Source organism: Lonchura striata, chromosome 2 (genome assembly GCF_046129695.1).
Source record: "Lonchura striata isolate bLonStr1 chromosome 2, bLonStr1.mat, whole genome shotgun sequence".
Lineage (NCBI taxonomy): Eukaryota > Metazoa > Chordata > Aves > Passeriformes > Estrildidae > Lonchura > Lonchura striata.
This window is the reverse complement of record NC_134604.1, coordinates 23,205,717-23,227,866: the sequence shown is the minus strand read 5'-3', so window position 1 is coordinate 23,227,866 and position 22,150 is coordinate 23,205,717. Positions and strand designations below refer to the sequence as shown.

The 22,150-nt window shown below is 43.2% G+C and overlaps 1 protein-coding gene and 4 non-coding genes across 6 annotated transcripts; 3 read left to right on the top strand and 2 right to left on the bottom strand.

Annotated features, from left to right (window-relative positions):
• Positions 1 to 250: 250 nt before the first annotated feature.
• Positions 251 to 18,196, top strand: TTF2 (transcription termination factor 2). Of its 2 annotated transcripts, XM_021549041.2 has the most exons (23): positions 251 to 354; positions 436 to 547; positions 755 to 841; positions 1,921 to 1,987; positions 2,446 to 3,393; positions 4,297 to 4,423; positions 5,260 to 5,442; positions 5,661 to 5,818; positions 7,063 to 7,144; positions 7,443 to 7,556; positions 8,169 to 8,319; positions 9,031 to 9,136; positions 10,117 to 10,307; positions 11,201 to 11,354; positions 12,057 to 12,148; positions 12,848 to 12,930; positions 13,413 to 13,549; positions 14,027 to 14,197; positions 14,776 to 14,834; positions 15,690 to 15,843; positions 15,936 to 16,018; positions 16,978 to 17,052; positions 17,854 to 18,196. In XM_021549041.2, exons 1-23 carry the CDS (start codon positions 327 to 329, stop codon positions 17,996 to 17,998), a joined length of 3,507 nt encoding a protein of 1,168 aa, XP_021404716.1. In that variant the 5' UTR covers positions 251 to 326; the 3' UTR covers positions 17,999 to 18,196. The 2 variants fall into 2 exon arrangements, with proteins under 2 accessions (XP_021404716.1, XP_077637344.1); XM_077781218.1 differs by having other exon boundaries at positions 290 to 547.
• A 1,290-nt stretch (positions 18,197 to 19,486) lies between these two features.
• TRNAL-CAG (transfer RNA leucine (anticodon CAG)) lies at positions 19,487 to 19,569 on the top strand. The gene has a single exon. It is a non-coding gene; the product is annotated as a tRNA-Leu (tRNA).
• A 297-nt stretch (positions 19,570 to 19,866) lies between these two features.
• On the top strand, positions 19,867 to 19,940 carry TRNAI-AAU (transfer RNA isoleucine (anticodon AAU)). The gene has a single exon. It is a non-coding gene; the product is annotated as a tRNA-Ile (tRNA).
• An 801-nt stretch (positions 19,941 to 20,741) lies between these two features.
• Positions 20,742 to 20,823, bottom strand: TRNAS-AGA (transfer RNA serine (anticodon AGA)). The gene has a single exon. It is a non-coding gene; the product is annotated as a tRNA-Ser (tRNA).
• A 516-nt stretch (positions 20,824 to 21,339) lies between these two features.
• On the bottom strand, positions 21,340 to 21,411 carry TRNAH-GUG (transfer RNA histidin (anticodon GUG)). Its single transcript has one exon. It is a non-coding gene; the product is annotated as a tRNA-His (tRNA).
• Between the last annotated feature and the right edge of the window lie 739 nt (positions 21,412 to 22,150).

Here is a 22,150-nt window from a genome sequence, read left to right as displayed (position 1 = left end):
AGTATTTTACTTTTAAACGTATGTCCAGCTGGCAGGATGAGCCTGTCCGGCGCGGCAGTTGGAGCCGTTTCCAGGACAGGGAGTATCCCGGGTGGAATACGGCTCCCTCCGCTCCGAGTATGCCACCGCGGCGGGCCTGAGGCCACGCCCCCTTCGCATCTCCCCTCCCGCCCGTTCCCGCCCCCGGGCGCGCGAGGGCTATGCGCGAGGGGAGCGCAGCGCTGCGGCGATTGGCTGCCCCGCCCCTGCCCCGCGCTGATTGGTGGTAGCGTCGGCCCGGCAGGATTGGCCGGTTCAAAGGGCGGGTGCGGTCGCACTGCCCGGCCATGGAGGCAGTGCTGTGCTCCGAGCACGGTGAGGGGCGGTCGGGCTCCCGTGCGGGGTGGTGTGCTGGGGGGCTCGGCCTGACCCGTTCCGCTCTTCTCCGCTCCTCAGGGTCCCTCTGCTTCCTGAAAACGGTCGTCCGCGATGGGCCCAACAAAGGGAAGAGCTTATACGTGTGCGGGACGCAGGGCCCCGCTGCCTGCGGCTTCGTCCTCCCAGCGCCGTAGGTGCAGGGCAGGGGCGGCAGGAGGGGGCCGATGGGACAGGGGCACACTTGGCTGTCCTGAGGGAAGTTCACTGTTGTGTCAGCAGTCGCAAACTTGTTTTCTTATGTAGCCTTTGTTTTGTCGCAAGTGATTGCGTTGCGATGGCAGTCCCCTGGGCAGTTCGTCTTGTCTGTATTCTTCCGCTTCTCCTTTCCTCCTTTCAGGGTTCCTGCTTCTCACTGCTTGATCCATGAGGGGTGCGTGGTGGAGCTACAAGTCCTGGTTCAGCAGCCGGACAGAGATGAATACCAGTAAGTTCCTCAAAGTTTTTAAAAAGCGTATGTCTGCCTTCAAACGGGTAAAGCCTATGTTCAGTGCTTAAAATAATCTTCTCAAACCGATTCTGACTAATGATCATATAGTTTTTACAAGTTTATGTCAGAAAAACTTGAATCCTGTGATTTAAGTAGTTTTTCTGTAGTGAGGATTTAACGTCCACCTAAGCTGTACCTGTGTTTTGTGGGAAAAGGAGGGCTCTTATTTAGAGTATCTCATTTTTATGGCGTCTTTGAAGGCTTACTTTGCAGGCTGTTGCCTCTTAAAAATAAAGATTGTTTTTCTTAGGATCAGGAGCATCTTAGCTGTCTTTATAGTTTATGAAGGAGTGAGAGAGTCGAACTACAAGTCATTCAAAGTGAAAACAGGGTTTATTGCACATATTGAAACTAATGGTGCCAGAGAACCAGAGAGAACTTGGTTTCCTTCTAAAACTGAAGAGTCATTGAGCCTTCAGGCCTGCACTTACCCTGTTTCCAAATGTTTGCCACTTTTGTTAGCAGTTATGTCTAATAGTATAAACCTGGGTCATCAGATAATGTTTGTTTTTAACAGAATTGAACATGGCTCTGTGGTTGGATTCATCCAAACTTAGCGTCAGATTCCACAATATTAGTTCTGATAAAGTATTTGCAGCAGTCCAGGTTGGCTGTTAGTTTAAAAAAGAAATCACATCCAAAGTATTTCTGTCCCTAAGTTGCTATAAAGATGAGGTGGCCTGTGCAGTGTAAGTAAAAGAAGAGCTGTTTCCTTGCACCTTGAAATCTAAGGCTCTAAACATAGACAGTATTTTTGCCTGAGCAGTTACTCTTCTATTGCTAAAATTAAAAAAAAAAAAAACCCAAACCCTAGGAATCTTTATTCAGAGAACACTACTCCTGTAAAAAGCACTGTTGCCAGTGTTCATGGCCTTTTTTTATGCAAAGGTCTGAATGTTAAGTGCAGATTAGTAGAATTTGGCTGTGATGGTCTCTGGTGCAAAGTACTTTTAAAATAATGCTTAGAGCTTTTTTACTGGCTCTTGGGATTGAAATCTTGTTTTAATCCTTGGTAGGTTGTTTTATCGGTGCCTCAAGAGTAAGTTGAATAGGAAGAAATGGTGTGGGAGCGTCCCATGGCAGGTAAGAGTGTTTGTATTATAGTATTGCCTTATTCTGGTGTGACTTTTCATTCCATATACCATAATCACCTCTGAGACTACTTAGTGGGAGATTTTATGTTTTCCACCTTGAAAAGTGTGTCAGGCCTGCTGTCCTCTAGGTGAGATGTCTCTAAGTTGTGTGAAGTACTCACTATTCTTCAGTCTTAGAAGCTTGGATTTGATTCCTGGCTGTCCTCTTTTCTAGAGATTGTGCTACAGGACTTGATCCCAAAAAACAGTGGGAATGGCAAAGAAAGTAGAAAACCAGCCATTTTGTTTTGGATTTCTTATGAAATGTTATCCTGGTTCTGTTAAAAAAATAGGAAAGATGATCTTGGTAGAGGATGAAGTCTTGCTTGATGTGATCAGGTTGTGTGTGTTATTAACATGCTTTAATAATTTGTACACTAGCCATTTACTGACATGTACATATTGTAGGATCCAAAAGCTACCAAAGTCTCAAAACCCTTGGAATCCCAGCCCAGAACAGCACCTTTCTTCAACCCCACAAGACAGAGAAACCCATTCAAAGTGCTAGACAAGAATCGTGCACCATCATCCTGGAAACAAATGAAGCAAGTAAATGGAGAGGAAAGTAAAGCAAAAGGAGCTAAAGCAGAGAATGAGAGTGTGCTGGTATCATGTAAAGAAAAAAATTTAATCTCTGATTCCTTCACAGAGACAGTATCTCTAGAAGAGCTGAAAAATAAAAGGCAGTCATCCACAGGAAGTAGAAGTGATCTAGAACTTCAGGGGACTACAGTGTCTGAATCTAAACTTTGCCTTTTTGAGACCGGGAATGGGGAAAATACACTTTCAGAGGAAGAGAAATATGGTGGCAGTGGCAGGGAATCCAAGAAGCTTTCTGATTGTGTGGACAAGGAGCCAGGCGCAAGATCAAAACTCTTCCCACTAAGTCTTGGAAAGCAAAGTACAAGTACCAAGCCTCCAGGAGAGGAGCAGCTTGGAGAAAAAAGCTTAAAAAGTTGTAGGGATAAAGAAACAAGAAAGAAAGATTACACTGGGCAGAAGAATGATGACATGATGCCAGTGTCTAAGGAAGACGCCCCTTCCTCAGCAGGAGCACAGTCAGCATTCAAGTGTGCTGCCCTGATGGGAGGGGCAGAGGCAGAGCTGCCCAAGGCACAACTTGAGCCAGGGCTGCCAGAGCCTCCTGGTGACACCTCTGGCAGTGACAGTGATGAAGAGCAATTTGTTTGTTCCTCATCAGGTGAAAGTAAACCTGAAAAATCAGTTGAGATTCCATCAGGAAAGAGTGTGCAGGGGACACCTTTGCCAGGAGCAGCAGCATCACATCACATGGAAGGACCCCAGGACCCTAAAGTGCTTCATAACCATCTTCTAGTCCAGCTGAAACAGAAAAAGGTCATTTATTGCATCTATTATTTGGGGAGTGTATTGTTCTGTTTTCAAGGTGACTTCCCTTACTCGTGACAGAATGTGATGTCTCCTTACAACAGAAAGTCAAAATGGGGTTTAGGAAGATGCGGCATGGGAGGGAGTTCAGCCTTTGTACACACTGGTTGTATTAAGCAGCTACACACCAATTACTTCTAAGGTAGTACAATCTTCTGCCTTTGGGGATGCTCAGTTTTGACCCACCTGAGGTTGTGTCTTGTCTTTTACCCGGAAAGTAATTTGCATAAAATGGAATACTGCACAGCCAGTTTTACCTTTATAAATAACATGGCTGTTTCTGGTAGCCTCTCTTGGCCTTGTGCAGTAGAAGTGATCCAGTTATGAAAGCTTACTCTAGGGTGAAATAAATTACCTGCCTGTTTGCCTTTTTTTCAGTAATTGCCAATCACTGTTTTACAGTTTTCATTATGAACCCCCCTGTTTGTCTAGCATTTAGAACAGAACCTCGAAATAAAGTCAGAACTGTTTGTGTAAGCATAGAAAGAAAGGTGCAAGTAAGTTAAATGTTGTGGCTGTTTTGGGAGATGTTAAGTTTGTCTGACTCGCCTGACTGCCTGTTTCATAAAAAGGAGGAGTCCCTGTGTCCTTCCATATTTTCTAATGAAACACGAATGGTTAGTTTTCTAAAGAAAACTAGTTAGTTTTCTAAAGAAAACTAATGGTTAGTTTATTTTCTGCTAAAAACTGTTTAATTGCACTGAATGGCACTTGAAAGCTTTTGGAGACTACAGAACAGTATCAAAATGAAAATGGGATACGATTAGTTATTTTTAGACTTCTGACCTGATTATTCTGTGTTGGCAGAGAGCTTGGTGACCACACAAGTTTTGGTTTCTTTCTTTTTTGCAGAGTACATTGGCTACAGTGAACGTTCAGATGCTGCCAGATAAAGGGCAGCGGTTATTAAAGCAAGTGCAGGATTTGGAAGCTGCACTCAGTGCTCTTAGCATTTCAACAGCAGATACTAGTGAAAAAGGTAGGGCTCTTTTTTTTTTTTTTTTTTTTTGCTCAAGACATTTACAAAACAGTTTGTCTTAAAATAGTTGTTAATATGGAGGAATTTAGCATATACTTATATATGGCCTGTGGTCTATAAAATGTTTGTCTGTTGGGATTTACTGAAGATAAAAAAGTGTTAATTGCAAAATACATGTCTGGGAGCAGATGAATGGAACAATTCAAATGTTCCCTCCATAATGTAGTGCCTTCTCAAGGGAATTTCCTCACACCATTAGGATCTAGGTTTCCAGCTTTGGCTATGTGACTGAGGCGGTATCTCTGAGAATATGCCAATGAATGGTTAACTCCCTGTTGCATTATGGAACTGTGCTGTTCATGCATGTTGTTGTCACTGAATATCCCAGTTACCAGATTCAAAATGAGCAGCTTCCAGTGTGCCATTCCTGAGAAAGAATAGCTTATGAGCTCACTTAGTCCATTTGTTCTTGGATGTTTCAATAGTTTTTATGTCCAAAATTTTGACAAGAGATGCCTTCAAAATTAATGAATCATCTGGGTGCAAAACTGACATTGTCTGTGCTACTCTGATCACAGATGCAGGGTTCACTGTGTTGCTGTAAACCACACACTGAGGCTGCAGCTGGACACAATGTCTGTCACAGCAGCAGGCCAAGAACACACGTTGGTAGTTGCAGTGACTCAGGTGATGTGATAATCTGCTATTAAACTGGTGTCACCACAGTATTTTGTAAGCATACTATTGGGCAAAATAGGCTCTTCTCTGGGCTGTAGAGCAAGGCTCCAAGGTTCTCTGTGCAACCTTTTCAGCCTGTGATTCCTTTTCTCCTTAAGGGCAGGATAGCACAAGCAGCAGCTGCTGTGAAGAGTCTTTTTGTAACCCAGTTGGCAGGCCAGGTGGTACAAAGTTGATAACACCTCTCCAGCTCCAGGATCCTACAGCAAAGGCCTCTGCAGGCTCACACAGTCACCCCTTGGCTGCTGCTACTTTGGGTTCCAGTGGCCAAAGTTTTGGAAGTAAGTATAGAAAGACTTTGCCATTACAGAGGACCCTGTTGAGTACTATTTCTGAAATAGTCCTGCAATTTGTGAATACATGTGAGAGTACTAAGCCCGTTTTGTTGCTGCATGCTGTCCCTCAGGCATCTGTAGGCATTGAAGTCAATCTCTGAGGTGAAAGGTCTGTTTGGGAAAGTTAGCGTTATAAACATATCTCTGGTACTGTATCTTTGCAGTGAGTGTTGGTGTGCAGAATCTGTATGGGGGAAGAATGACAGACGACCAAATCAGGACTGTACACAGTGCCACATTTGAGGCTATTAATCATCTTCACAAATCTCTAGAATCTTGTCCAACAGAGGAGACAGCAGCTGAAGATCCCTCTGGACTGAAGGTGGGTTGGCAAGGATGGAAGCTGTCATGCTGACGAATAAATCATAACCTCTGAGTAGTACCGTAGAGCATTCCTTCTTTCCCACTTCAATATACTTTGCATCCTGCTGGAAGGAGATACTCTAATTACATTCCATTTGTGTGGTTTGTACATGTCTGGCAGAACAGAGGTGTGAGGAACAGGCTGAGAACCTCATTGTTCATTCTTCCTGGTGAGCTATAAGAATTAATTACTGTAAATTCAGGCAAACCCAGTAGGAAGAAATTATGATATCTGACTCCAGATCAGAAGGCTGAATGATTTCTTTATTTTACTATAATACATTAATATACTATTTAAAGGAGATACTAAAACTATGTACTTATTCTTTCTTACTACATATCTAACTCACAACTGATGACCCTCCTCTCGAGAGAGTCCAGACACAGGTGGATTGGATTGGCCATCAGGCTCAAACAATCCTCACCAGAATCCAATCAAGCAGTCACCCCAGGTAGACCATTCTCCAAAAACATTCCACATGGGAAAACAAGGAGCAGAAATAGAAATTTTCTCTTTCTTTCTGCTGTGCTGCTCTATGAAAAAATCCTGAGAGAAAGAAGAATGTCCCTGTGACAAGTAATCTTTCCAAAAAGGTTTGCAGGTGATTGCATTCATGGAATGTGATGGACTCCAGAGTAGTTCTGATCTCTTTGAGATTATATGCAAGGTATTGCAGCAAAGGCACATGCAGGATGGTATGTAGGTGCATATATGTTGTGTCACTTATCACATTGCCTTGGGACCTTTTCAGTGGTGGGGAAGGCCACTGCATGTCCTATAGTGGCAGTATGTAATCCCTCTTCCTGTTTCAGGAGTCTGTAGGGGTCTTAGACTCGGTGAGAAAAGTGGAAGTGTTCTCAATCCCTTTCCTTGATGGTGGTTGGTGTGGTAAGCAAGGTAGTCTGGGGTGGATTTTCCAGCTGAACAAGCCATCGTTATCTGCTTTCTGAGAGCACTCTGAGGCGTTAGGCTGGTTAGTGCAGGAAACCTTAGGAAGACACATCTGTGGTACTGCTGACCGTCTGTCTGCAGAAGTTGCTTACCTTGGGTATCCCAGCTTGTCTGGAAGGAGAACAGGTAGGTAAACTCCTTTTAGTTGGATTGTAGTAAAACAGTTGAATGTGACAATTGGTACAGGAAGCAGAAGTGTCTAGATTTTGCCAGGTGTTTCCTTCAAATCCTGTGTCTCACTCACCCCTCAGGTCCCACTGCTGCAGCACCAGAAACAGGCGCTCGCATGGCTCCTCTGGAGAGAGAGTCAGAAGCCATGTGGAGGAATTTTGGGTGAGCAACAGAATGGCAAAGTGGATTTTGTGGGGCAGATCTATGGGAAGAAAGGTTTGCATGTAACTTACTTGGGGGCCAATAACTGAATATTTTGTAGATATGTCAAAAGGGCTTGGTTTTTGTGCCTTATTAACAAGTACAGGTATTAACCAATTACTAAATTGTACCCTGAAATTTTCATCTGTATATTTTTGATTTTCTGGGTTCCCCAGGACACTTTGTTGTAGTATATTCCTCAGTGTAGATCCAGGGCACTCATTTCTGCAGTTGATAACTTGTGTGCGTCTTTTTGCAGCGGATGACATGGGCTTGGGGAAAACTCTAACGATGATTGCTCTCATTCTGGCCCAGAAGCAGCTGAAGACAGAGAAAAGAAAGGAGACAATAGAAATATGGCTATCCAAAAATGGTACAGATTTTTTTCCCTCCTACAGCACATACATGATGATGAAAGTGCCATCTGAAGTGCCTAAAGCCTTACAGGTTAAGGGGTTGTAGAACAACACACTGTATCTGTGCTCACTTTCCTTCTGCAGGAAGCTTTCATTTGGCTAAATTTTACAGTGCCTCCTTGCATGGTCTTTCTCTGATCAGGGTCATTTTTGTCTCCCATTGGATGTGTAGGATTTTCCAACCCATTACTTTATACTGTTTGGAGATTTTTTTTTTACTGTTTTCCTGAAATAGTTAAAGCTAGCATATGCTAGGTTTGAAAAGATTTCATAGTTTTTAAAACATATGCATAGTTTTCATGGGTACTTCAAACAGTTACTACTCACCTCTCTGTAGCTGATCTTTTCTCTTTCTAGCTGTCCCCTAAAGATTACTTTTATCTTGTCTACAGATACAGGTGATGTTAGTGCTTTTTTAAAGAGTATTGCTTCTGTGTCCATAGTCTGTAATGTCTGTATCGTCATGGAATTGGTTGGGCACTCTTCTCAACTGCAAATTTCCAAAAATTCTGTCTTTATTCTAGTCTAATGTGAAGACATTGAAAACTGTCCACAATATTTTCTTTTAGACTTCACTGTTATGCCTTCCCATGGCACTTTAGTCATTTGTCCTGCTTCCTTGATCCATCACTGGAAGAAAGAGATTGAGAGACGTGTGGCCTTTGGCAAACTGAGGGTCTATCTGTACCACGGGGCAAATCGAGATAAGCATGCAGAGGTGTAAGTGTTAAACCATAAATATGATCATAAAAAGAAAAATACTATTTAGCAAGAGGTTGTGTTTCTCAAAGTTGAAATGAAAGTGGATGTAGAATGATGGGAGAATGTGAAGTATTGAAATGTGGGAGGTCCAGAAAGTCAGGCTGATGTGTGCTGTCAAGGTGTATTTAGTAAAACGTTTATGGCCTGTGCCCATGCTTAGTGGTTCTGGTGGAGGTCTGTTGTTGCTTCTGATAGCAAAACAAAAGGTGTATATTCTCCAATATGTCTCTTGCTTGCAAAGATTGTCAGTGGCAGGTTCTTCCATGCTTGTGCTTTGTAGTTGTATTTTTTATCAGAAGTATGTATGATTCAGCGTATTTTGTAGACCTCTTCAGGCCATGCTGAGCAGTGTTCTGGGTGCCAGGCTCTAAGCAGGGCTCATGCCATGTGGTGTGCATTCTGATCCATGGGCTTTTACCATCATCTTGAGCTTGATGTGTCTACTTCCAGTGTCCATAAAATGGGGATGATGCATTTTTCCTGTTTAACTGCAATGGAGCTCAGTTTTCTGTAAAACACAGGGTTTCAGCTCCTGTAGCACTGTGTTGTTCTTAAATGCATTCTTCAGCATGCATTTAGTCTCTCTTGCAAAATAATTTCCTTCTTGGTTCTGATCACTACTTTCTTTTTGATCCTTTTGCTCCTGATCACTACTTTCTTTGCATTCAGGCTTTCTGGATATGATGTTGTTGTCACAACCTACAGCCTTCTCTCCAAGGAGGTTCCCACAGCCAAAGAGGAGGGGGAAGTCCCTGCTCAGGACCATGATGTGGGGGTGAGAAGCCATAATGTTAATAGGGAATTGCTTTAAAGTTCTGAGGTGTTACAAACCATTGTTGTTTCAAGTAGCACCTTATATGTGCTACACTAAGCAACAGCTTGATTTTTTTTTTTTCCATAAGCCACTGTTGATTATTTTTGTAAAAGCAAAGTGATGAGAGGAAGTGCTGTGAAGTGGAGCAAGAACAGATATATTCACAATATATTTGTTCTGTAGAATTATAGAATGTACTACATTGAATACAGACAGTTGAAATGTCTTAAGTAATTTTAAGAATGCAGTGGAGAATCTCATTCTCCTTTTGAGGTGAAGGAGTTATAGAATCTCCTGTTTGATGTTCTTTGTTGTTTAAAGCACTAATGTCACCCAAAACTACGAGAAACCTCAGGCTCTGGGTCAGTGTGAACTGAGACTGAGGCAGCTTTCATGCTGCCTTGAAGAAGCCCTGGCTGGGCTATGAAAATAATAATCTGATTGCTGAGTGCTGACTGAAATGACTACACAGTGTAGAGGAAGTCCCTTGCTGTCTCCTACCTCTCTGCCCAACTCTAGATGTAGCTCTTGAAGAAAACAGGACTTGGAATTTCCCGCAATTTCTAGGTGGCATCTATAAAATTTTGAGAGATCAGCATAATTATATATGGTCCTTCATCTCAGCATAGCAAAACTTTACTTATGTGAAACACCTCTTGAAGCAACAACATTAGAAGATAAAATGTCAAAAGCAAGAAAACTAACAAAATACTAGAAATTGTTATTGAGATTAGGCAAATAATTAGTTTTTGTCTTATAAACTTTAAATGTGGAAGGTTTAAAGAGATGATTTTTGGAGACCATTTCTTACATGATAGTAAGAGCACAAACTGCTGCTGACTAACATCAGGAAAATACTTCATGCTGGAAAAATGTGTTTGCTTGTGCCTCCTTAGAGAACCTAGGTTTTGCTTCAGATTATAGTCTGCTTTTTCTTTCAGAGTGGATCATCTCCCTGTTCCCCTTTGCTCAGGGTAGCTTGGGCTCGAATTATATTGGATGAAGCTCACAATATTAAAAACCCACGGGTTCAAACCTCTATAGCTGTGTGCAAATTAAGAGCCAGTGCCAGATGGGCTGTCACTGGGACGCCAATACAGAACAACTTGCTGGACATGTACTCTCTCCTGAGGTGAGCTGGCTACACATCACCACATGAACAGGGATCCAGTCTTAGTAGTTCTTCTCTGGTGAAGTGCTGAAGTTGTTTCTAAGTTTGAGATGTCTCTAAGATATGTGGAGTAGTAGGATTAGTTATATTTAATGCTTAGCACTGGATTGCAAAGGCTGTGGTTAAGGTGTTGCACAAGACTGACCATGTGTCTGCTGTTCAGCATGTAGCTTTTCTGCCTCCATGGAGAACGAAGGGGAAATTACCTTGGATCTCCTTTGTCTTCAGGATGAGTATGCACAAAACCAAGTTTAATGAACAGTTAAATGAGTTAATTATGAGTTAATCCCTCTTACCAGGGCACCCTGGGAGGACCTTCTTGAAGTGTTGTGCTACAACAGTATTGGAGGAAAGGGTGAAAACTTTAGGTTCTCTGAACAGTAATAAACAGGTGCTTCTCATTGCTGAGGGGGGAAAGCTTACAAATGGTGTTGGAGAACCAGAGGGAACTTGCATTTGAAATTAATTTTGGATAATTAATTGAAATTAACTGTCAAGTAAGAAGTTTGCTATTTTGAAATAACATATGAATATGCTTTTTGGCAAGTGCTTCTGCATCTGGATGTCCTTTGTTTGCTGGTGATGCCTGAAACATAATGGGTTAAGTGGAAGTGATAGGTACAGAATCAGAAACAGGTTCTTACAGTATTAGTGATGGTAGGGCATTTAAGCAAACAAGTTATCACCACCATTACACTGGAAATGTTTTAGTTGTCCTTGGTCATGCAGTTATGGCATTTGGAAGTGGTTTGTTTTGGTAGCAAGGAATAGCAAGAAATTTGGTTCTGGTCACTCCAGAGTAAGTGGAGAGCTCTTCTTCCCTTGGTATGAAGTCTCGTTCCTTCCTGTCACAGGTTTCTACGTTGCTCTCCTTTTGATGAATACAAAGTTTGGAAGTACCAGGTAGATAACAACACAAGGAAGGGAGGGGAGAGGCTAAGCCTCTTAACCAGGAGCCTCTTACTGCAGAGAACTAAGGATCAGCTGGATTCAGCTGGCAAGCCCCTGGTAAGAACTTTACCCTCCAAAACTATACCATAATTCCATTATTTTCCCTGCAGCAGACAGTTATTTATATGCATAAATTTGTTAATGGCTGGGGTTTCCTATCTCCTGCAGCCTCTTGAGTAAGAGAAGCAAATGTCTGTGGCGTGCTTTGGTTGCTTACTCAGAAAGCAGAATTAAAGAAAATAATGAAACCTTTCAATTATAAATAACATACAGACAAAAATATGCCAAGTAATTGCATGTAGATGGCCACTTAGTCTAGATCACTGGACTAATCTAGATCTGAGAATCCAAGCTGCCACATGTCAAATGGACCTGGTGTGTGCTGGAGCATTGTCTTTCTGCATTGCTTTTTATAAACAGTCTGTTGAATGGAGTATTAGTCGTAGGTGTGTCATTAGCCTTTAAGATGTATAGTTTTGCTGTACTGTCTGATTTTGAATAGGGAAATAAGGTACTTTAACAACACAAAAATGAATCCCTCTGTGGTAGTTGTTGAGCAGTTGTTATTGCATGAGCTGGAATAAAGATTTTATTGCAAGTGTCTGTTTTGTCATAACTGCATTAATACACAGATATAGTGAACAAAAAGCTATCTCCTGAGACTTAGAGTATTGTGTTAAATCTTGGATTGCTGCTGTTTGTGATGCTCTCTAAGACTTTTGCATTACATACATCTGATCCTGTGAATTCTGACTTCAGGTATCTCTGCCCCAGCGTAGGACGAAGCTGCATCAGTTAAAACTTACAGCAGAGGAGCAATCTGTATACAATGTGCTCTTTGCAAGATCCAGGTATGCATGTGGGTAGAGAATAGGGTATTTTGTCAGTTTGTTTCTTATTGCTGTGGAAATTAGAGGAGAAATTCACTTAAGACGAGGAGAGCTTTTGGACAAACTCCTGTTAATTTTTTTCGTCTTCCAATTTATCTGTCTAGCGTGTTTGAAAATACACTGCTTGTTTGGGTAGTAGGCAAAACTGATTAATTTCTTTTCTCCCATGTTTTCATGCCTCATATGATCTTTGTATTCTAGCCTTCCACTTAATCTCACTAATTTTAAGACTCCAAAGACTTCAAATTGCAACAAGTAGTTCTTAAATGATGATGTGTGAGCACCTGTAAAAGAGAGAATTATGATCTTTGCTTGAACAGTTAAAAATTAGGCTGGCCTCTCCAGATAGCTGTAATGCAAGTTGGCATCACTTTGTGTTCTCCTAGGCTCTTCCCATCTCACTGTAAAGAATCTTCCTTCCTTTTAAATATATATTTAAAAGTGTTCTCATACTCAAAAAGCAGACTTGTTTTCTCTTGTGATTTCCAAAATGCATCTTTGGTTTTGATCATACTCGGGTTAAACAAGACGGGTTTTTTTTTGTGACTGAATGATTAATGAAACCTTCCTTACCTTAATGCATCATCAGCTTGCTAAGGTCAGGTCCCTCTTGCCTTTTTTCTTGCTGTGAATCCCAGTGTCTTTGTCTTGTTTTTACAGGTCAACACTACAATCGTACCTAAAGAGACAAGAGCAGAAAAATGAAGACAGAGAGAATGATAGTGGTAACCCCTTTGAGAAAGGTTTGAGCATGCCCTCCCCTCAAAACATTTTCAGAAGTGGCTCTTAAGTGCAGAGCTCAGAAGGGGGAAACAGACCTGGGGTCAGGACTTGTAACATTTTCCTAAGGATTTCTATGTTACAAAAACTTATACCTTAGTATTCTAAGTGTGTTCTCATTGTTGTGGCTCTGGAAAAATCTTTTAACCCTTCTGGGCCTAAATTTTTCTTTGAAATAAAGGTCTAGTTGCTCAGATAATATATGTCAGCATTAGTGTCTGGTGTATCATACTCTGACTTGTGTTGTTGCCTTTTTTTTTTTTTTACCTTTTTTACTTGAATTGGGGGTTGATGGGTTCCTATGTTAAATCAGGTATTTGCTTGACTGATTTTGAATTTGAATTTGTTTATTCTTGACTCCTCTTTGTGAACCTCTTCCTGGAAGTGGATGGGCAGTGCTTGGAAATGCCTCCAAGTGCCCTTGGTGTTTTGTCTTCCTTGACAGTTACAGAATTTGGAGTCAGTCAAAAGGAATTTCTAGCAGGCTCACCAAGTGCCTCCCAGGTCTCAAGTACTGTCCATGTCTTGTCCATGCTCTTGAGACTCCGTCAGTGCTGCTGCCATCTCTCCTTACTGAAAATGGTAATTGCATTCTAGTAGTATGGGGCTTTTGTGGTTTTGGGGTTTTTTTTTTTAAGTGTTTATACAAGTTAACAGATTTGGTAACACCTCTGTTTCTTTTAGCCATGAGAGTATGAACAGAGTCAATTTTAGGACTCTATTTTGAAGCCCAAGATGTTTTATATGGGTTTACCTTCTACTGAAGGGACTACATGCTGCAATACCCAGCGTGACTTATGTGGCCAGCTGTGTCTTTAAAGAGACTGGACCATGGAAATGGCTACGCTCACATGGTTTCCATACACTGCCCCTTTTGGGGCAGAATAAAGGTCCAAAGTGACTTTTTGATCCAGTAGTGTTTCTTAATTTTTCTATCTTCATATTGCATAGTATCCTCTAAACCCAGTTTCCTCAGCAGATGCTGTGCTGACTGGATCAGTACTGAATTGGATCTCAGGCTTGACTGTGATCCCTTATTATTTTGTTTTCTTCCCACAGGCTCTGGATCAAGTTAACTTGAACAGTGAAGGCCTTGCACTCTCCATTGAGGAACAGCTTGGTGCTTTGACACTGTCTGAGCTCCAGACTCCTGATTCCAAATCAACAGTCTACCTCAATGGCACAGCTTTTCAAACAGATATCTTTGACATCACCAGGGAGAGCACCAAGGTATTCTGGTTGTGGCATTCTTACCTTCCTTGTGAAGCTTGGATTTCGCCACTTTGGCTCTTAAATGGTAATTGCAGATCAGGTTAAGTTGCCAATTGAGATGAAATCAGCTGAATAGGTTGATAGCCTGCTGAACCCCTTCTGGGAAGGCTCCAACTTCTCTCACGTTGAGGGGTACTTATAGTGAAGCTGTGAAAATGTGACTGCTGGAAAATGGTAAGTGAAGATCTTAAGCACTGGATTCCCAGAAGCTCAGAAGAGCTTGCATGTGAGATCATGGTGATTGTGATGAGCTACAAAAAAGGGATGGCAGCAAGAGGAGAGGTTGTAAGAACTTCCCACGGGAAGGTTGGAATCTGTAAGACAGGCTTGTATGATTTGATTTCCTGGCCCTGTTTTCTGTGAGGAGAGTGTTCTTACCAATGACTATTAAAATCTCTTCAAACTCTAAACACAGAAGAAATTCCAGTTGAAAAGCTATTCTGATAACTTTCTACTTTTAATAAAGAATATCCAAGGATGAGCTGGATTATGAGAGCAAGCAGGCTAATGTTTTGGATTTTTTTTTTTTCCTGCAGATAGCTCAACTCTTGGCTGAATTGAAAACTATTCAGAGTCACCCAGAGCCTCAGAAAAGGTTAGCAACCATGTTCTTTTCTTTAGTCATAGTGATTGAGAGAAGCAGACTATTTCTTGACAACAGCAGAAATAATATAATTGAATACGAAACACGTGGTATGATAAAATGGTGACAGTTCTGCAGTAGTTGAACAGAAGTCTTGAGGAAAAAAAAGTTTAAGACAAAAGAGGGGAGTTTAAGATACAGATAAGTGTAAATATAAGGGAATGTGTGAGAAATCTCAGGCCTTGAGGCCAGGAAGACTATTCTCCAGTAATAGGATTGAGAATAATTTGGTTGTGATGAGAAGTATATACCCACCCCACAACCCAAAAGAAGTGGAGCACTAAAGTAGAGATTAAAACTGAACCTGTTAGAGATAAAGGAATGCATTGATCAGAGGACCTATACAAAGCTTTTTTCCAGTCTTTTCCAAAAAGCATTCCCCCCATAAGAATGGGAGCACCAACATTGCTTTTATTCTTTCAAGAAACTGTTAAAAAAATTACTGCCTCACAAACTGTTTAGTTCAAGAAACTGGAGTGAGGCTATAGTGAATCTAAATTTGGTGTTGGTATTGATTTTTGTGTTTTTCAGAAAAAGCTGTGTTGTGACTCAGGTTTGTGATTAGGAGGTGAAAATGTAAAATCCAAAAATAGAGGTGAAAGTTATCAATTTATATGAAGTTTGAGTATTTGCCTTCCACAGCAAGTTCTACCACTACACCTCTATTCCTGAATTGTGAAGGGGCTTGGCTCCAGTTTGCAGTGGGGAAGGGTGCCTGAGTTGTTGTAGCCCCTTTCGTGAGACACTGCAATGACCAAACTGTTCCAGTGCAGAGGGCTGGTTGTGAATTCCCTGTTCTCTCTCCAGCGTGGTTGTCTCTCAGTGGACGAGCATGCTCAAAGTTGTGGCTGTGCACCTGCAGCGCCTGGGGCTGAAGTACGCCACAGTGGATGGCTCTGTCAATCCCAAACAGAGGATGGATGTGGTGGAAGAGTTCAATAACAATCCTAAAGGGCCTCAGGTATCCATTCAGGCCAGGGAAGCAGTCCTTAGCCCTGCTATGAGCAGCTGAGATGTCTGACTCTGTGACTAACTCTCTTTTGGCCTTTGAAGGTAATGTTGGTCTCATTGCTGGCTGGAGGTGTTGGCCTGAACTTGACTGGAGGAAACCATCTCTTTCTCCTTGATATGCACTGGTAAAGAGAAATACAAGTTCTATCTTGGAGAGGATATGTAGGCCATGCTGCTTGCTTTCTCACTGCATGTAATGTCTGATGCAACTGGGTTAGGAGAGAGGTGTGTAGGTTAAAGTCAGGGTTAGTGGTTAGTTGGGGAAAAGTGTTTTTAATGTGATCTTCATCCAAGATACTGATTTGTCAATCCAGTTCTCACTTCCCTGAAATACAGTTATGTAGGGGCAAGAAAAAACAGAGGAATAACAGCAATCCAGGTATGCAGCTCTGTATTACAAAATGCTACTGGCAACTTGGCAGTCTCTGGCTTAATTTCTTGCAGTAATAGAAATGGTGTGGTAGTGCCTGCAGGCAATTTGGCTTGAAACAAATTAATGGTGTTGAGCATAGTCAGTAACTGGGCACAGCCAATGTACCTTTGGGTTTTACATATAAGAAGAGTCTGTGCAACCTCCTAATATTTGTGTTGTCCCATCAAAGTCAAAATCACAGTTTTCTTAAACTAAACATTACTCATAAGAACTTACAAAGCGAACTAATATGCCTCATATGAAACCAGCTGCTGAGTAGTAGCATTAAGCAGATACTTCTACAATATGGAAGTTACACCAACAAGTATTCCCTCTAACTTCATCAGATGGACCTACCTCATATGTAAACATTCCTGAGTGATGGCCTTTTTCACTGGGGTTTGCCTTTTTGCTTCACTCATTTTACCACCTACTCAGCTTTCTCTGAGTAGCAACTGTTGGCCAGGCCTGGGGCTACATGGACCAGTGGTCTCAGTCACACAGCTGTCTTTGTGTGGAACCCAGGGCAAAGGGAAATACAGTCAGGATGATGGCTGACCATCAAGCTGGTAAACGTAAGGTAGCCTGGGAGCAGTTCTAGTTCTACAGAGGAAGAAAACAGGATTCCCTGGAGTCAGGAAAATGAGGCAACTTTTTTTAATTACCTTGTAGGAATCCTTCTCTGGAGGACCAGGCATGTGACCGCATTTACCGTGTGGGGCAGAAGAAGGATGTTGTGATACACAGGTCAGCATTTTACTTACCAGAATGAGGAGCTGCTGCTTATATACTGTCTGGCTTTAGTCAGTGAGATGAGCCCTTGGTTTCTCTGCTTAGAGCTAGACACAAGGCCTAACAGTGGCATTGAGATTTGGGCAGTGAGATAAAAATGTTTTCATGTGTTCTGTGTGACACTTGCATGCATGTTGGTGTCCCGACAGCTAGCAAGGGTTTCTTGGGTGCCAGACCATTTCTCTTAATTGAATGGAGATTTTTTTGCCTGTGATCCCTAAGCCTGAGCCTTTCTATTATCACTGATAAAAAAACATATAAAGCACTTCTAATAAGTGTTAAAATTGACTTTTATAAAAAGCATCAGTAACTAAGTACTGAAGATTAACTCGGTTATTATAAATGCACAGCACATTCAAAGACTGGAATCTAAAATGCTATTTTGGGTACAATGTTTTTTGTATAATAGGTGCCATCAGTTATCATGCAATAATTACAGGATTTTTTCACAGATTTACTTCAGATTACCAAAGTTGAGATCTGAAGTGTATCAGACTTATAGTTGAAATGTCGTCATGGTTGGATATGAGAATAGGTGTTTTCTGTTCAGAGGTTGTCTTGGGTTTGAGACAAAATAGGAGGATAAGTATTTTGTCAGTCACATAATTGGCTAATTAATAATTTCTAAGTAAGAGGAATCTTCTAGGAATCCTCTGAAGTGTACTGGGGAAGTGTTTATATAACACTGACATTTTTTTGTAGCACTTGAGATGGTATGGATTTGTTTTGTCATTTTTTAAATTTTCTTTTTTTTAGGTTTGTCTGTGAAGGAACAGTAGAAGAAAAGATCCTGCAACTCCAGAAGAGGAAGAAAGGTCTTGCCCAGCAGATTCTGTCAGGCAAAGGAGAGACCTTCACTAAGCTCACTCTGGCTGACCTCAAAATTCTCTTTGGCATCTAATTATCATTTGCAATACCCAGCAGAAAGTAATTTATGCCTAGGAGTAACTGCAGATTTAATCATGAGACTTCTGAGGTGGTCATTTATTTTGAACAAACAACTCATTTTTGTAACTGTTGTGGAAAGTTATCAACTTCAATAACTAGTTTAAATATTGATCATTTATGCAAAGATTAATAAAGTTTTTAATTTAACCTATTGTTTTGAAACAAAAATGCTTCTTGGCTTTCTCTAAATGCCTTCTAGTTAGAACATTTTCCTTTCAGGACAGGAGTTGCACAGGTGTAAGTGAAACAAGAACAAGGGAGACAAACAGACAAACAGTTCAGAGGTTGTATGGCAAGGTTGTGTGGACATGAAGAAAGGGGAAAAAATTGAACATGATTCTATAAGAAGACTATATACATTTTATAATTGTGAGTAACAAAACTAAGGAACGACTTAGAAGAATACTGTTGCTGTTGAGCTCCTTAAAGAAAGATGTGGGATACACTTTTAATGGAGCAAAAGATGTCGGTTTAGTCCCACATCTCTTTATACAGACTTTTAAAGAGCACCCTGTAACTATCCCCTTGACTATAATAACAAGTTGTTTCCCTGTATTGATTGGTCGCTCAATCCCCTGGTGTTTACGTGCAGAAAGACTTGTTTGTGACATACTGTTTTCATGTTTCTACCTAATGGTTGCAAAAAGTTCATACAGGTGGCTAGTTCCTAGAGTTCTTTCTCAGGGAAAGCAAGGTGTTTTCCACTGCTGCAGGACTCTTCTCACAAAGCGCTGTCAGCTTTCTCACAGCTTCTGCTGCCTCCAGTCCAGGTTCAGTTTGAAAGGCCTCTGGCCTGCTGTTCCACCACCACAAATACTTCACTTTCTGTGAAACAGAACCTGAGTTTCTAGTTGTTGTGGGGACTTTATTTTGTAACTGCTAGTTTTGAGGAAACTCTGAAGGTGAAGGTCTAGCATCTACCTTTAGCTGCAATCTCATGAACTGGCAAATTTCTGCTGCAGAGTGATGTGAATGTGTGGTTTTGGTATTAAAAGTTAAATTATTTTAAATAATAAATTACTTTGGTTTGCACAGTTATCTACAGATCTGAGCAAAACTCTATTGCTCTAATGTTAGTATCTCTAATGTATCTCTATTGTTAGTCCAGGTTTCTGGACTACTCTAATGTAAGCAGGTCTTTATAACCCAAAAATTTTTGGTCTCTTGGGGAGGGCTGAAAGTACCCTTCACCTCTGGTTCACTGAGGGGGTGACAGAACAGTGGTTCCTGCTGCTGAACGGTGTTTCAGGGTGGTCTGTCGGGGGTGTTTATACAGAGCCTGGAGGCTGCATTGGGCAGCTGGGGTGCCTGCTATCCCGGCATCGCTCTGCCGCTGCCTCGTCCATTCAGGTGCTATAAATGATACACGCTTATGCTGTATATAATGAAACTCCGGGATGTGACGGAAGCGAATTGGGCCGACTGGAGGAGTAACTCAGGTGTCAGGATGGCCGAGCGGTCTAAGGCGCTGCGTTCAGGTCGCAGTCTCCCCTGGAGGCGTGGGTTCGAATCCCACTCCTGACACTAGTGTTTTCCCCTTTTCTTGTGCTCCGCGCAGTGCTGTGTTGATGCGTGGTCCTGCCAAACGCGGGTGGGCCGGGACAGAGCCCCATTCAGCGCAGCCGCGGGTGGGCGAGCGGAGGAAGGAAGTGCGCCAGGAATACACGTAGTGCCCATGCATTTGTGCCTCCGTTCGGTGCAGGCGATGCCGTCGCAGTTAGCATCGGCTTGGTTGGGATCGGCGCCCCGACGTCTGCACAGGTCGGCATCACTCCGGCTGTAGTCCGACATGTAAAATACTGGTAGTACAGGTAATGAGCAGGCCGGTTAGCTCAGTTGGTTAGAGCGTGGTGCTAATAACGCCAAGGTCGCGGGTTCGATCCCCGTACGGGCCACCTTCGTTTTGGGCCTCGCCCGTCGTGGTGGATGCTGGTGCGGATTCTTCCTGCACTCCTTGCCCATCAACATAAGTGGCAGAGAGCGTCGCCCTTTTGGAGGTCTTCGGGAGGACGGTGCCCAGCCGGACGTGAGGCGGAAGCGAGGGGCTGAAGGAAAGGCGTTGTTTAGGGTTGACCTGCAGGAGGGCACAGCCCAATTTCCTGTACGAAACGATACGGGCTGACATCCCAGTCCGCGCTAGAGGACGGCCCCACGGGGGCGGCAGCTGGGTACATGGGGACCCCTCCGTCTCTGCGGGTCAAATAATGAAAACAATCGGTGCCTTGCCCAGCTTATGCCGCTACAAAGCAGGGACGAGCCACTCGGGCCGCGCTGGGAGGCTGCGGATACGGGAAGAGCGGGAAGAAGCCCGGCCAAGGAACAGCGGCGGTCCCCCCAGAATAAACCTGCGAGGAGCGCCGGGCACAACCCAGGTACCGCTGCGATTCGAACCTAGACAGGCGCTTTAACCAGCTAAGCCACGGCGCCGGGCGGGCCCTCGGCAGCCCCGCCTCGCCGTACCCAAAAGGGTGGCGGGTGGCGGCCGGGAGCGGCCCCTTCCCTGCTGGAGGGTCCCTGCTCCGAGCTGGGGCTCTCAGGGCGTGGCTCCGAATTCCCCCGTTTTCCTTATTTCTTACTGGTGAAAATTTTTATCGTGTGCTAAAAAATAAAAAAGGCAAACAGCGAGCGGATTTGGAACAGCGAAGAGAGAAGAACATTCAAAATCAGAAAAAAAAAAAAATTAAAAACAAGCTCCTCGTAGTCGGCAGGATTCGAACCTGCGCGGGGAGACCCCAATGGATTTCTAGTCCATCGCCTTAACCACTCGGCCACGACTACCGGATGTATATTTGGTTTTGGCTTTTCCATATTTCCCCGCCCTGACGGCAGCTCCGCCCCCTTGCTTTTTCCAGCGTTTCTCCTGATGAGTTCCCTGTTTGCCGCCGCCCCCGGCGAGGGGCGCCGGGATTTGCGCGCAGGCCCCGCGGGCGGGGGCACGCCGAGGCAGCTGATAGGCTGTCAATTAGTCCCGTGGGGGGTGCTGGGCAGCAGGCCGCTTAGTTCAGTTGGATGGAGCGTCGTGCTAATAACGCCCTAATCGCGGGTTCGATTCCCGTATTAGCCATTAGGCATTTTGTTTTGGTTGGGTGGTATCTTTTCTGGAGTTTTGTTTTTCAGCCTTTATTTTTTTTTGCCGTTTTAGCATTCTCGGTCTCAAACCACTCCAGCCCAGGGATGGGTCCTGGCCGTACCTACGCCGTAGCCGGGGTCGGCCCCATCCCGGCTAAGGCGCTCTCAGACAACGACGGCGGCAGAGGTGGGGGGGGGGGGAAAAAAAACCACCATATATTTTTCTGCCGTGACTCGGATTCGAACCGAGGTTGCTGCGGCCACAACGCAGAGTACTGACCACTATACGATCACGGCCGCCCAGCGCCACCGCCGCGGACGTTGACTTTACTTTTCCATACTCTTCCAACCATGTTCCCAGTGGTGGCGAAAAGTAAAGTGATGGCACACCAAGATGGTATGTCCGCCTCCCCGTCGGGGAATTGAATCCCAGTCCCCCGCGTGACAAACGAGGACACTCACCACTTTACTAATGAGTGTTATAAATTGAGGCGAATAATTTGATTCAGCCTTTTAAGATCAATTAATAATTTTATTAATAACAACAAGCGATAGCAAGCAAACAGTGCTGGGTGCAGCTGGGAGCATGGCTCCGCCAAAAGCTGACAACCTTTACTTCACTTCAGTCCCTTTTTATCCAGCACCAGTGGGGGTGATGGGTTTCCTTCCACTGTAGTTATCAGTTCCAGCAGCAGTTGGTTTGACAAGTGGGGGTGATGGATCTCCTTCCGCTGCAGTTATCAGTTCTAGCCACTCCTGCAAGATCTTTCACAATCTTTGTTTGCGGTTTCCAGCCTTGCCCAAGCCTGCAAATTCCATGCCCTGACCCCCCCACTCTTTTATCTTAATTTCATACTTTTGATGAACAAACAAGTCAATGCAGTTTCTCACAGTTCCCCATTTAATCTTTTATCATTTTGTTCATCAAATCGTTTTTTTTCTTGGTGGGCTAGAATCAAAGTCTCTTCTACTTCAGGATCTCCAGGGAGAGTTTCATATTTGGCTTTGATTAGCATCAGGTGTGCTGCTTCCAATC